At 44.0% G+C, this 15,718-nt stretch overlaps 1 protein-coding gene across 1 annotated transcript in view; it reads right to left on the bottom strand.

Annotated features, from left to right (window-relative positions):
- The window catches only part of LOC139338830 (complement component C8 beta chain-like), a 49,626-nt gene that overhangs the window by 23,050 nt on the left and 10,858 nt on the right, over positions 1–15,718 (bottom strand). Inside the window, exons 2-3 of the mRNA XM_070974106.1 lie at positions 8,613–9,230; positions 2,497–2,636 (exon numbers count right to left, since the gene is read on the bottom strand). Of these exons, the coding sequence (XP_070830207.1) occupies positions 2,497–2,636; positions 8,613–8,682 (210 nt within the window). The 5' untranslated portion in view covers positions 8,683–9,230. The remainder of the gene's footprint in view (positions 1–2,496; positions 2,637–8,612; positions 9,231–15,718) is intronic.

Here is a 15,718-nt window from a genome sequence, read left to right as displayed (position 1 = left end):
GATCGCGCTGCTGACCGACCAGCTTGCTCCGACAACTTCACATACTGCTGACTGAACAACCAATCCAGCCTTTGAAGTGCGCTTTTCCCATGGATCTCGGCAGCTCCCTTTTCTTACATTCTCAGCTGTAATAAAGAAAACAATTAACATTTCCACCGTTTTTCCATTTGACGCGACCTGTGTGTTTGACATGTCTTCACAGAACAAAGAAGGGAGAAGAAGGGAAGAGAGGAAGAGATAAGAGGAGACGAAAGACCTGCCAGCTGCGCTGAATAAGTCTGACAAAACTGCAACTGTAATGTTGACGAGGGTCGACCTCTTCTGTGCATCAGCTACCCTCCACTGCAGATTTTCCCTTTAAAAGCTCAGCTAATATTTAAAACCCAATTACTGGTCTTACATTAATCGCCATCAAGCTCCGCTTCTGCAGAGGGATGTTAAAGAAAAAATATCCATCCATCTTTACGCGTAGAAATGTATATTCATCTGAGAAAAGGAGGCACTGAAGGGATAAAAGGAGCATGAAGAGGGAAAGAAAGACGGATAAAGAACAGACATAAGGAAGAGATGAAGTGAGTGAGAGAGAGGCGGGCAGGCGGGTGGGAGAGTCGATGGATGTTGTCAATCAGCCATCGGCTTCTCCATTTGGTGGATTAGTCCTCAAGGCAGCAAGAGGCAGCTCAATAGAGACCCTGTCCCCTCCTCTATCCCCTGTCCAGATAATAGCAGGTCTGTATCGACCGCTCCATTGACTGTAACTAGCTGGTGGCTGGTAACTACTGGAGTCATATGGAGGGCATTGCTGAAATGTCAGATTGAGGCAAGGAAAAAGTTGTTTTATATCACTTGGAATGGATATGGGTGATGAGAGGCTTTGCCTCCTGGCTATACTGCTCTTCATGTGGGGCTTCCCACTCATTTAAGCTCCAGCAAAGTCTGTGAGAAGATACTTAAAAGCCATGCATATACAGTGCGTCCCCTTTTGGAGAAGGATTTATCCCATAGCCACCTACAGTACTGCAAAGATGCTTATGTGCTGCTTTTTTCCCCAAACATAGAGACTGATAAGTAGTTCCTGTCTTTTACTTTGGAGCAAGTAAACACAGCTGACATTTAAGAGGATAGAGAATAAACTTTTGGGAGGTGGAAGCACGCTATTTCTGAGTACTATGTAATTTATTTTGATTGTTGACCATTTGCTAAACCTCTCGCCTGAACAGCAATTGTTCAATCACAACTTAGCAACTGTAACTAGGCACAGCAGGTCTGTCAAGCTTAGGATCTCCTCACATGTTGAAGTGGTGAACATGGGGCTCAATTTAAAGCACTTAAAAAGTTTGGATGATGGTTTATTTTTTTCCCCAATAATACAACAGCAAAGTGTAAGGAATTGCTTAAATCTGCTCTAATGCGAGCTAAAAACTTTAGCATCTCTGCCAACCTATTAATAGCTACAGTAGTAATCTGCTAATCAATAGTTACACACTGGTCCTGGATGCTACTACATTAGCATCAGTGAACGCATCATCTCTAAGCTGGGTTAAACAGCCAGTCAGGGTTGTCTTCCCTTACCATATAACACGAGGACAAACCAGCCCCGCACTGGAATACAAGAATATAACAGTTCTGAAGTTTTAACTGGGACTTCTAGCTTTAGCTTCAGTCTTTTAGCATGATATAATGTGTGCAGCCATCAAGCACATATTTAAGAACTCTTTTACAAGATTCTCATTGTATGCAAAAAAACTTTAGAGACAGCGTTTTCAACCATGTCATGGAGCTAATGTTGCAGCGAGCTACAGTTGCTAAACTCTGCTAGCCTCAGTCATCATTTCAGCAGACAAAATTGCTTTTGCCTGCTTTTGTCTTCCTCTGTCTCGTATCAAAGACCCTTTGCTTTAAAAATAATACTGTAATTCAAGTGGTAAAACTACAATTATCATTGCTATCATTGTAAAGTGCACAAAGTGCAGTCAAACCCTAAAAAGGGAAAATTTCCTACTTAAGTGACATACTGCTTTAGGCTTCTCAGAATAGGAAGCCAGTTTGCCTCCAAGGTCAAAAAATCTGTATGAATAAATGCAGAGCTTTGAGCAGCGCTATAAATACAGCAGCCTATCGGAGGGAAAATGAAATACAAAGCTGCTTCCATTTTGGAAAAAGATATAAAAGCAGACTTACAGTAGCTTTTTCTACATGACGAAGAGCTACAGAATAATACGGTTAGACTTTTATTTGTTCCGTCTGGTCAGTTCTTTACAGAGCTTCAGTGAGTCATATACAGGACAAGACAGCTCCCATGACTCATTCAGCAGACAATAGAGACATGCCCAAGCATGCCTTTTCCAAATCTGACTGAGATGAGTGAAGAGGTTCAATGATGTCCCCACAGACGCACACACACACACACACACACACACACACACACACACACACACACACACACACACACACACACACACACACACACATCTGCAAACACATAGAGGTCTGCACCTTCAGCTTCATCATGGAGTCCTGGCACAGCTTGTCCCCACGCGCCGCTGTCACCTCATCAATCCCGATCAGCTTGGCCTTGTAGCGCACGCCATCTCCACGAAAACGCTTAATAAGCCCCGCCTCACTGCGGTCTTGACCTGAGGCAGGAGAGACAGAGAGAGAGAGGGAGGACAGGAAATAAGGAGGAGAAAATGAAAGAGAGTGATTACAGGAAACGAGGATGTGAGCTCAACTGAATCCTACAACTTTAGTATTTTGCCCTGCTTGAGGTATGGAGGCTACTCTGTGTGTGTGTGTGTGTGTGTGAGTCGGCTCCCGTATAAATATTTATGGAATAGGAAATGCAGAATGAATAGCAAATTAGCAGCGGCGAGCAAGATTGAAAGAAAATTGAACTTGAAATTGAAAATGAAGTTGGATAGAGGCAGTGAATGAGAAAACAACTGGAGCACTGACAACGCTTTGCTGTCCCCTGTTGCAGGGCATTGTGGGGCATCCACACAGAGAGCTCGGGTGGAAGGTTGTGAGTTGGCTGAGAAGGGATGCTTACGCCTACGCCTCACCCACACCCATAGTTCCCATGGGTGCTATTGGTGGTGACAAACCAGCTTGAATGGCTGCTATTGAGGGGAATCATCTCGGTCCACTGCTCGCCCACAATCCACCAGGCCCTCCCTGGGTGATGGATGCTGGGTGGTGGGACGGTGGTGTGAGACAGGGGGGAATTTGCAAATGTGTGTCTGGATGGCCTCAGGCTTTACCTCCCTTCTCCCTCCCATCCCTGTTGCTGATTATTCTGTCTGTCAGTCTCTGCAGCTGCCCTGACACCACCTTGACACTGACACCTTTCTCATTTCGTCTCTGTGTGTCTGTGTGTCTGCCGTCGTACCGTTTTGATTACGAGGGTATGAGCCTCGAGCGCTGTCTCGTGTGTCTACAATGTGTAAACCATCCCCTCATAACCTGTGCTGGGTTTGTCAGACGCAAAACACAGACTCCCGCCGCATTTACACAAAGAGATAGCAGGATTTCAAAATCAAGGTCACTGGCACCTTGGAGAATTTAACAGTTTTCAGGGCCCTTGCTCACTCGATTCTAGGTCACGAGCGGCTACAGTACATCAGTCAACGGCACATTTAAGGAGCTGGCTATGCTGTGTCTGAGAAGAGAAAAAGGTTTAACATGCCTAACATCAGGCTGCAATCATAGATGTGTTACATCGAAATGACCCAGTTCCACCCAGAATCACATAGTATTGCCATCCATACTACATCCACCATAAGACAAAGGTAAATTTTTGGTACATCCCTGCAACTTCCAAGGAAAAATCTAAAAGACAAACTAGAAATTATGAACAAGAGCAAATTAACTGGCTTGTGCAAATGGAGAAAAAAAATGCAAGCTCTTGTCTTGGCTATGCACACCCTCTCACTAATTCATGAGGGCAGAATTCTCTAAAGGAGGGGGGAGGGCTCAACGATGCTAAAGTCATTAAAGTCTCTAAGCAAGTGAATGTCAAATCTGGGTCTAATTCAGACTTGTTTCTCTGCCAGAGAATAATGAGTCTTATATACAGCCACCGTGTACCTCTGAACATCAACCAGATGCAGCCTGGTATGCAGGCATGTGGAGAAATGAATACTCCCCCTTTGATGACAAACACAGGGAAAAGACAAACTGTAGGGACTGCTATGTAAGTGCTGTTCATTAAACCCTGCAGAACAGATGCAAGGGAGGGTGGACTCCTACGTTAAGCATCGCCGTGCCTGATTCAAACCATCCCTCACACAGTGATTGTAGTCTATGCATACAGTATTATGTATTCCATCCTGATTTTACTGACTCATACACTCTGTAATGTAATGTAAAATGCATGCTGCTCCAGTTGCATTTTAAACACGATCGGTCCAATTCAGTGCAGCTCTCTCAGATGAGCTCTAACCAGATGTTCTATGCCATTTGTTTCTTTACATACAGAGTGCCGTTTCCCCTAATAACACTTCAGGAGAGATTTAGAGGTTTATGCACAGATCCTCAAAAAGTAGGCCTTGCATACCGAATGAGAGTCTTGACACAGTGGCATAACTCGTACGCTACGTGCTCTGGGTTCAGATCCAGACGAGCGAGTGCGCTGTATTTGAAAACATAAGAGCTGCGGGGCATGCTGTTTCATGTTGTTACACACTGTAAGAAAGGAGAAGGGAGCGGGAGAAGGTGTGTGTGTGTTGGGGTGACACATATTCCTCTGGCTTTCTGGATTTACAATTACCCAAGGTTGAATGGTCCACACAATATTTCTGGCCCATAAGTCCGATGCTCATAATTTGTCTGACAGAGGGCTGCCTAAAGCATTGTCTACTGTTAGTCTGCGTCTAAGTGTACCCTACACATAGGACAACATGCCTGCCATTTGGGAGTCCTGGTGGTCTGAGATGCATGCGTCCTAGGTTAGAATCCAGCTTGGGATCTTTCACATCTCTCTGCTCTCAATATTTCCTGTTGCCTTTATTTTCCAAACATGTAATGAAACATTAAATGCCCCAAAATTGCCAAATCTTCAAAAAGTGGAGCTGAGATTTAACAGCCTGGACATCAGAGGGCCTCAAATCAAACGCTACTATCACCCGCCCGACACACAGGCCCTGCACCAGGACCATGGAGAGAACAATTACTGTTCGCCGTGCTCCATACTGTTTCAGGGCTTGTCTCTGATCACAGCGTTGCATCCTCCTCCTTGCCACACTAGAATGGGGACAGTGAAGGCACAGATGGCAACAGATGGAGAGTCAGAAGTGCCCCTCCAGATATAAGGACTTGGCAACAAGAAACTTTTTGTTGGGGATCCGGGCATCGAGGCAGCTTAACCTTTGAACCTCTCTGAGTGTGTATCTGTGTCTGCTTGTCTCTTCCTGTCAGTGTCCCTGTCTGTTAGTAGGCCACACACGCCATCCTCTGAGCTATAATGAGACTGTATGGCGATGCCTACTATGTCATGCGTTCACCTACATTCACTGTACAACCATTATTGTGCGTGTCTCTGCACAGGACGTTTGAAATGAAAACACTATCAGTGCAGAGGGCTGATGACTTTAAGCAGCAGCAAAGAGAATGGATGTCTGAGGAAGGCAAATCTGTCCCCGCCATCTGCCTCCCCCATGTGCACAAAATAACTTTCATAAGCCTCAGCAAACACACAGATACACATTCACAAACATTAACAGCAGCACGTGTCCCCTCGTCCAAGCCACACTGATGTCAAAATTCCTCTATCCAACTTTGGCATTAAACACAAGATCGAGGTTTTGGTTTAATGACTAATCGTTAAAGCAGTTACAGAGTTAATGAGGGGTATTGTGCACATTGTCAGTGCAGTAGATAGACCATTGAATCACTGCAGAGTTACACACAGGTATTGATGTGTGCTGGGTGCTGATGGGTGAGATCATTCGTCAGGTAGGGGCTCAGTGATGCTATTATCACTTTCATGGTGAAGCAGTGTGATGAACAGCTGGACAAGTGTACCAGCAAATGATTTGGTCCAGTATGTGAAATAGTGTTTGAACAGAGTGAAATGGTTAGTATTTCTATTGCCTCTTACAATCTTTCAAATGTCAAATGTCATGCAGTCAGTAGGAGAGGTGACGGGTGATTTAATCTGCTGTTTGCCTCTTTTCTATGTCTGTTTGCTCTGTCTATGTCCTTCTCCCCCCCCCCAATGTCTCTCTGTCCTCTGTTCCCCATCTCTCCTTTTGAAATGCATCATCTTTTTGTGCACAGATTACAGTGGGAGAGCAACAGTTGCTATGGAGATAGAGTAAAGTCACGCATGTAAAGCAATTCTGTTGATGGATGGAGGGGAGCGTTGACTTTACCACGGCAGGCACAGTTTACTGCGGTGAGGTTTGATTTTTCCAAATGTGAGTGCCATCACATCCCCAAAACAAAAAACAAAATATTGTGCCCAGCGTAACCTTAAAAGTTCTGTTTGTCTCCGATATTCGTTCTTTAAGTGATTTACGAAGCTAAAAAGCAATTAAGACCGGAAATATCTTACATTTGTCTTATTATCAATAAATCCCGTAAAAATACCAAAATTAGGTCGCCTTAGGCAAAAGAAGAAGAACATGTCTACCGGTAACTTCAGAGTTGTCTTACATGTTGTGTCTTTGTCTTAGTTGCTGCTAGCCATTTGGACCCTGAGGCTTCGCTGTGGCTTCACAGTGAATACGGGACATTTAGAGCAATGCGAGCAGTCACCTCAACTAAGCTAGCTGCTGATGGTTAGCAGAAAACCAACGTAAAGTTTAACATGTTAAATAACATTTTTGTCATTTTCTACTTCTACACATTGAACACTTAAACATATTGGGAAACCTGGTTATTCGCTTCCTTGGCTAGCGTTAGATGACAAGACAGTTCTTTTGTTTGTGCGTTAACTTTAAAGATAAAGTCTGAAGATGGTTAGTTTCGATTAGTTTAATGACTGGTAGCAGGGGAAAACACCGAGCATGGCCTTGTCAAAACCGCACCACCAAAGCTCACGAAATATCACGCTGTATCTTGAAGTCGTACACGAACCAAAACCAAACCAAACAACGACAATGAGCAGTTGCTGGAGCTATTTCTTGGCCGGGTCAGTGATTTCATGAAGTCTCTTTATGGTGAAGACAAGACTTCTGTCCATACCACTCTACTTTTCAAGTTCCTGGCCAAACAGTATTGAATAAATTAGAGTCAATCCCACTACTTACGCCCCATTTGAGTAAAATTTGCTAAAAGCCAGAGTTCCCTGCAGTTTTAGGAATTATAGCCTTTTTAAAATAATGAGACTATATATTTGGAAACCGTATGTTAGTACACTTAAAAAAAAAAAATCTTAATTTATATCTATTAACAGATTTACACATACTTGCTTTTGGTCTTTCCATGGGGATTGTTGACAAGATGAAAACTATAAAATGATGACAACCTTATCTCTTAAATCACACCAATGTCTTCTGTCGCTTCCAGACCATATAAATATAAACAGTGCTTTGTCTAAATACAAGTCATTAACCTGATCTTCAGCAGTGTCCTTCACATGGCCCCAGCCTGCTCACAACCACTGTGCTGTGCTGCCCGACAGTCTGCGTGCGTTCATGTTGCCACATTTCCATTTATATGGATCTAAATAGCATCTTTTCTGATTGTGACAATGGGCCCTGCAGCACATGTGATTAACATGGTAAAGTCAGGGGGTGATAGCCTGTGCTGATAGCCTCAACTGATGAGCCGCATGGCCACGTGTGTAATAGCTCCCTTGCTCAGCTCTCCCCCCTCCACTTAACTCAAATCAATGGGCCCTCCTCCAGCCCGGCCATTTATCTGAGTGAGCCGACAGGGCCGGTGAAACAGCCGCAAAGGACCTGGCCCCACAGCCTCGTTACAGCCAGCCCACAGAAGCCAGATTTACTGGACTGGCTGGAGTGGGTTTATTCATGGATGGAGAAATGAGAAAAAGAGGATGAAGAGAGGGAAGGCAAATGAGAAAGCATCCTCATCCTCCCCCTTCCCTGTGAATCTCACTCTTTCTACCTCTCTATCTCCTCTTCTTTCCTCCTCTCTGCCAATTCAATCCCATTTCATTCTCCCAGTGAACGTTCGGAGAATGCCTCGTCCTATTACATCACTTACGCTGTTCATCAAAGCGACAGGGTGTGAATTACCCTGTCCATGACACCTAAATCATGGCGCTACCAAACCCTGGGGCTACATGGAATAGCTGTTACTACATCTGGATCCCTGGGATGAGACAGGGAGACTCTCGGCAGGCTTGATTGAGTGAAGCTTCTTTCCATGTAGTCCAGCGTTATTTAGCTGCATCCAAACATGACTTAAGGTTATGTTCACTGCCTGCCAAACACGAGAAAGCTGCCAGTTTCCCATTTTGTCCTGATTTCCTTTTCTACGTGTCTTGCCCCTTGAGTACTTTTCTTTCAGCATTATAAATCATTTTATCGCAATTCCCATCACATGCATACACCATATGAACCTAACATTTTACATGCATCTAAATCACAGCATTGCTGCCCTAACGCAGAGCCTGGTGAGATTGGTAACAGAATTTGACGTACCTTTGATCCTCCTGGACTCCTTTCGCTGGCTGGTTTTGACACCCGGCTGGAGCTCGGCCTCCGCTGACATCCTCCACTGCTGAGTCCCTTGTCCTGCTCACAGCAGATCCACCATGAGTTAGCAGCACACTAGCTAATCCTCCCAACTCCCAGTGTCCAATTCCACCCACTCCAGTCTTTCTCACAGTCGCTCTTTGGTGGAGGAAATCTTGTTCAAATCCATGGTGAGATGTCTGGTACTCCTCAAGAAATGAAGATCCAGCATTGATAACTGGGCTCTGTCACTATTGGCCCATGGTGTTTGAGTATTGCTAAACAACACATGAAAAGATAATTAAATTATAGGCTGGGTGATCCGCTCGAGAGCAGCCTCAGATCAGATATGACATCTTCTGGAGTGTACCTGAGTTCTATCCGTGAAGGTCAAGTATCACATGGTCCACTGTTGCTCTTTTCTGAGGGTCCACCTATTACTCAGGAGTAATTCCCCCCAGGGGAGACTGCAGCATTGATTGAATGAAATATTGTTCTTCAGAGTGGGCCAGGAGTGGATATTAGTCTTTGGTAGAGTACTTCAGATGCAGTCCAACAGCCCATCACAGTCTCTTGCTCCGAGCACTACAAGATGAAGACACAGGGATGACAGTTAATGTTAAACTGGGGGTGGTTAAAAATTAAAATGACAAACACATGCTCCTTGATCACTCATTGCAGCAATAAGTTAACATACAAAATGGCATGCAGCAATTTAACAAATCAACAAAGATGTTATTATGTCCTCTGGATCATCAATCCTTAATGAGAGTGCAGCAAATGCATGCTGTTCGGTGCCCACCCTGGAAGGAGACCTGTGGCAAAATATTTGATGCTCTTGTTTTATGTAGTGCTTGTGAGTAAATATAGAACATTAAAGCATGACCGATTCTTCTGTGCATGCAAAGCAAATATTCAGAAGATGGATTGTAAATGCTCCCAGCTCAGGCAAACAGCACGAGAGGAGGGGAAGTAGCAGAGAGCGATGAATGACAGGCTGTTTCAAAGCAAACTCTGGTAGAAATCCTGGCACAGTCGTCCATAAACTGGAACCCCCCACATTGTGCTTTAATGCCCTTGAATCATCCACTGCTAACACGGGTCCGTGCCAAGCTGGCACTGTGGCTGGCACCGTTTCTGTTGGCATGGTGATAGGCCATTGTTGGAGAAAGAGGCCTTCAGCCTACCCTGGCCTGAAAAGAGCTGCTGCACATCGAGCACCGGGAACACATTATCCTGTGTGACATTGTGTGACATTGTGAGTGTGTGTGGTGAGAGTGAGTGGGAATGTGAGTGTCATTTTTAATGTGTTTTAAAAATTCATTTTGTTTACAGTGGATATTTCGCTCTTGATGAAACTCTCTCTGTTGTAAGATTGATACTTTGCTTGTTAAATGGTTACTTATATTACAAAAAGCGCATCCTGACGTGGCAACCCCCAGCTGACAAATGAAGCCAAAGTGACAAAACCTGCAGTTCCATCAGTGGCCACTTGAGGCTGGCTCCAATAACAAGTCATTTCCCATAAACCCGCACATTAAAATGCCTGACTTTATAGCAGAAATAAACCTGTTAAAAGCCTGGTACAAAAAACAGTTTTGCTCACTCATTCAAACTGTAGTAAGGCCTAAATTTGTGCATAATTAAGGCAATGGCTGCTTTGAGTGACAGCTAGTTGGTTGGATTTCAGCAACCATGCAAATTTTCTGTTCACACATTTAACCACTACAGTTTTTGTACTGTAACGTACAGATCAATAGCCTGTCTCCGATCTTAGAACTCACCAGAAACAAAGTTTTTTCTGTTCATTTCTTCCAGTTTCTTCCTATACAGCTTCCTCGTATCTTTGCCTACATTTGTGACTCCCACAGTGATTTATCTCCACTCGCACTTGACTTGAAACCATTTGCAACCATTTAGTTGCTACAACTTTCTTCGCATTCAGTTTGAACATACCTTGAGACCTCTCATCCACCCCAATAACACAATAGCAGTAAATTAAATTTCATTTCTGCTGCTCACATAATTTAAACATATCATTTACGAAATTCAATATAACAGCAATATATCTTTTCAGAAAGAGTGTCCTCGTTAATCTGGATAATCCACAGACCTCAATGTGAGCAGTTTTCATTGGAACTACTGTCTATTGAAAAAAATAGTCCCTAAGAGAAGCTATTCACAGTGAGGATTGTGGATTATCCAGAGTAACTGGGACACTGTCTCTGGATAAAGATGTTGCTGTTAAGACGTTGCCACAAATGGCATTCCATTCATCACCACTGTATTGAGGCGGTGCCAAAAATCTTCAGAGACGGATATATCATAACTTTGGAACATAAAACCGAAACTATCTGCAGGGCTAGTAGCCACATTTCTGACTTCACTACTAAATTTGCCCATGGTTCGGTCACATAGCGTTACCTTCGCAAAAACCTTACGAGAAAATCTAATGTTACTATTGGACCATTTATCAAGACGCTTGCTGTGTCTTCAAAGCTTTGTGATCCCACAGGTGTCTACTGTCTGTCCAGAATGATAAAATGTTTGCCCAGCACTCTACGTTAAGTCTGATTCTAGGTCACAAACAGGGCTACATCGCTATCTACCTTTTTTCTTTTTTCTTTTGCAGTAGGAGCTTCCAGATGAACATTTTTTTCACCGTACAGGCACATAGCTTTGTGCATTCCTGTTTGTTACATATTCAAAAAACAAATTGATGTCTCTACAGTGTTTCCGGCAGACAAGTCCTTCAACCTCCCGTTATTCCAGATTGAGCTGCGATGTGAAGACTCAAGAATTTCATTTCTTGAACAACACCTCAGTGCGATTGCCTCATTGCCACCCGTTCTCCTTGTGTGTGGCTGTCCTAGCCCATGTGTCACCCCTCATGTGTGCTTATGAGGCAGATAATGTCACCCAGGACCAGGGTAAGGGGCAATCTCCCCATAAGTATGTCTCAGAAAGAGCCTTGGAGTGTCAGCAATGGAAGAGGTATTTTCCATGTCAAAAAGAACCTTATCAGAATGTAATTTTCATTACCAACGAGGGAGATATGCCTCATTGTATTAGACGGAAGAGTGATTTAATGTGATGTACGGCTGCTTGTCAAAAGCAATGCTATCTAGGTCACCCAGACTCCCCAATCTGCTCTGTGTTTTAACAGCTCCCAGTGTCTCTTATGATTTGGGTCAGAGTTAACGAGCATCACTCGTTTCTCCAGCTACTCTCAACTGTTAGGGGATGTCAAAAACCCTTGACAAAAGCCACCCTTTATTTATTAATTTGTTCACTTTAGTACTACCTCTCTCAAGTGCAAAAGAAAACTTCCTTGAGGGAAGTCAGTTTTATTTCTGCTTGCATTTCTTTATTTCCTTCCATCACCCCGCCACTGTCTTTGTCTCTGTCTGCCTGTATTTCACAAATCATCTCTTGAGATGTCTGTTTCCCGCTTGCGTCAGAATTTTCACCCTGTGACTGGATTATTGAACAAAAACAAGCATGCGGTGAGAAAACCTGATGAATGGAAACTCTGTCTTCCTTAACATTAAGCATATCAATCATGCAAGCCATTGATTTTTCAGGCAAGGCGTTGGAGTGTACCGTATACCTTCACACTGTGAAGTAGACCCCATGGGCAACATGCAGGTACATTTATCTTGTCGTGCTGCTTCAGTGTATTGGGAGAACATGTGATCTGAATCTTTTTCATGACATGAAACCCTTTTCTTTGTTATTTTGATCAGTTTGTCAGGAAGATGCCTGCAACCTTGAGTGAGTTGAAGTGCAGGTCAATCAAAACACTCTACCAATCACATTGCAAACTGCCTTAATGACCAAAAACAACATATAGAATCGTGTTACGGCTTTCAGTTCTTCAGATTTATGTATTTAATGCACACACAATGAGGACTTTGCTTAATATGATCATTTGTTTGCAATAAAATAAAGACTATAATTTATATATCTGATTTATGTTAGTGAGACAAAGGGTTGTAATTTCCAGCAATTACATTGAGTTCTATCTTCCTCGCCTCTGTGACTGAAAACGATTCATTAAGTCTGATCAGAATTTCTGTCATGTTCACCGTCTCAGAAATATAATGGGCAATCACCGAACATGCGTTGATTTTTAAATCAGATCATTCTTGAGATTTTTTCAAGCTGCAGCATTCCAGTAAGTAACATTTCCTCCTGAGACTGGTGTTTAATAGACTGCACAATCAACCTCATATTGTGAGACAAGCCGCCGTGTATCCTGCCACCGATGAGTAACAAAGGTTGAACAGCCATCTATCACTGGATATGGCCAATTACACCTCCATTCACTGTGGTCCCGACGGAAGGCGCAGTCTGTGCTCTCCAGCTTGCATGTGACTGCAGAGGAGCAGGGAGGCCCCATCCCCCGGACTATCTCCGTCTCTTCCTGGCCAAGGCTGGCATGGCCCGGGGCTGGTGGAACGTTTGTTCGACAGACCGGCTTTGGCACCTCGCGCTGGTCATCTTTGTTACAAAACGCCCCCCAGCTTATGGAGTAGGACACAACTGTCACAACCTGGCCTAGCAAAGCTCCTCTGAATAGCCCTGCTGTGTTACCTTGTGTCACCTATGGCAGGGAAGGCCGTCCAACTCCTGCTATAGCCTCTCCATACCTAAAGCCTTTAATCTGTACTGTTGCCAAATGTTTTCTTTTTCCAGGGCTAGATGTTTTATTCTATTGCACAACAGCCCTTACTGCCGCCTCACAATCAACAACAAGGTCGTCTCGTGGCCTTACAAGATAAGCTGATAGCCCTGGAATCTAAGATAAGGTTAATTTGCTTTTTCTGTACTAATGGGATTCCTGAGTAGCGAGTGGTTGACTGACATGTGGGTCTTTAGGGTAACAGTGCAATCTATTAACACTTCTGACCATATGATTCAGCGAGTTCATCATGTTACATGCAGTCATGGCATGTTTTAAAGAGACATAATGCACAATAACAAACGTGGAGTCTACCATGCTAGCAGCTCTTTGAGTACTTTGGCACAAAGGTGCTTTGAGCTAAATGCTCACAATGCTAACACGAACATGCTAACATGAGCATGCTGACAGTGCTAACATGCTGAGGTTAAGCAGGTACAGTATGCTCACCATGTTCACCATGTCAGTATTTAGTTTCATGCTATCATTTGCTATTTAGTATTAAAAATAAAGTGCAGCTGAGGCTGATGGGAATGTCATCAATGCCATGCCAATCCATCTAATAGTTCAGTCAAAACCATCACAGTTCAAAAAACTGTGCACCTCATGGTGGTGCCAGAGGAAAAGTCAGGGGATTAACAAAACCTGTATATCCTATATCTGTAGGTCTGCACAACTTCAAGGCAATTGATCCAATAGCTGCTGAGATATTTCGGTCTGGACTAAAGGAGCGGACCAACCAGCCGACAGACTGACATCGTCATCCACAGAGACACACTGCTGGCATGGCTGTAAACCAAAGCATGATAGAAGCATCAAGGCATGAAAGGGCTGCCTAATGACAATAGGTAGTGACATCGAGGAAATTACCAAGCTTTCTTTTAGCAATTGTAAACTTTAACACATAATTGAAGCAGAAGAAACGGGGACAACTCCTCTGCATTAACGTCGCACAATAAACTAAACCATTCCCTCTGGTGCATGCATGGATTTATCTGAGGCAAAACTGAAATATTGCAGCCAAAGAAAGAGAAGGACCTCTCCTTTCTTCTCCGCCTCCTCTGCCTTCCTGGCCTTCCAGGGGGAACTGATAGCCTCTGAGCTCAGGCTGTTCAGCCACGGCCCATTAGTTCACCTCATTCTGACAAGATGGAGGGCCTCTGACGATGGAACAGTCAAGTGTGTGAGCGAGGAGGAGTGGGGGAAGAAAATAACATACAAAAAAATTCAGTGTGGGCATTTCAAGCGCTCTCGTTTACTTTCTGAGGGAAAGAGAAGCTTCATTGCTTCGGGTTCAGCGACTACAGCTGGTAAACTAAATAAGCGTTGCTACACAGTTGCTTTGCTGTGCAGATTTATGTCAGTAAAGGCCTCGGAGCTGTGCACTCAGTTAGGCGTGGCTCCAGCATAGCTGGGCACAGCTACGCAGAGGGCAGTGAGGAGCTGCCCTCTGAAGTGCTCCTGCATTATCCTTTTTTACAAGCTCAGCTGCAGGATAACTGGGCCCAATTTAGATGGAAGACGAGCGAGGAGAGGATGTGTGTGTGTGTGTGTGTGTGTGTGTGTGTGTGTGTGTGTGTGTGTGTGTGTGTGTGTGTGTGTGTGTGTGTGTGTGTGTGTGTGTGTGTGTGTGGTGGTCTCTTCAAGTCTGAGACATGAACAAACACACAGCCGCTCGCACAGCAGACGTCTCAAGATGCAAATATTAATGGGGTTTATTTTGAAAGTTTGCATTTCTTAGGCTGCTTCTGCCTCTGTAACAGACATATTCAGGCTAATAAAGTGTCACTAGCTCCCTATGGTGACAGTAAACAATAGCATGAAAACAAGATCGGCTACATTTCCACTTTTATTCATCTAATTCCACCCAGCTTGTGCAGCGGGTCTGGAAACATAGCCGGCGTGAGACTCCTGGACCCCTCAGAACAGTTAATTGGTGGATCTGTCTGTCCAAAACACCTCCTCTAATGTTACTCTGTGGCTTCCCCGAGGAGTCTTTAATTCACTGTTGATTTGGTTTGTTGTTGTGCTGTGTCTCAGCGTCTGAACAGTGTGTTAAAACAGGCTATTTACCACGTTCAGTGGGAGAGAGAACTGGGCAGGCTCTTGAAGGCCTGGACAAACACCATGTTACCTCACAGCCAATCTTTTCTCCTTCTGTCTCTCTTTCCACTGGTTTTGATTTACTCTGTATTTATCTTTTTAATCTCTACAGCCTTTTTTCCCCTCACTCTTTCTATCCCATATTTACCCCTTTCTCTCTCCGTCCCACTCCTGTTCTCATGTGCCCTCTTTTCCTTTGTCTCCCTCACTTCCAACATAATGTCTATTTGTGAAAAGAGGTTGAAACGGGTTTTATTTTGGTGCCACCCCCACCCCTGCCTTCTTT

Source organism: Chaetodon trifascialis, chromosome 11 (genome assembly GCF_039877785.1).
Source record: "Chaetodon trifascialis isolate fChaTrf1 chromosome 11, fChaTrf1.hap1, whole genome shotgun sequence".
In the NCBI taxonomy this organism is placed as follows: Eukaryota; Metazoa; Chordata; class Actinopteri; order Chaetodontiformes; family Chaetodontidae; genus Chaetodon; species Chaetodon trifascialis.
Note: the sequence above shows the minus strand (reverse complement) of the source record. Positions and strands in the feature narration are given on the sequence as shown.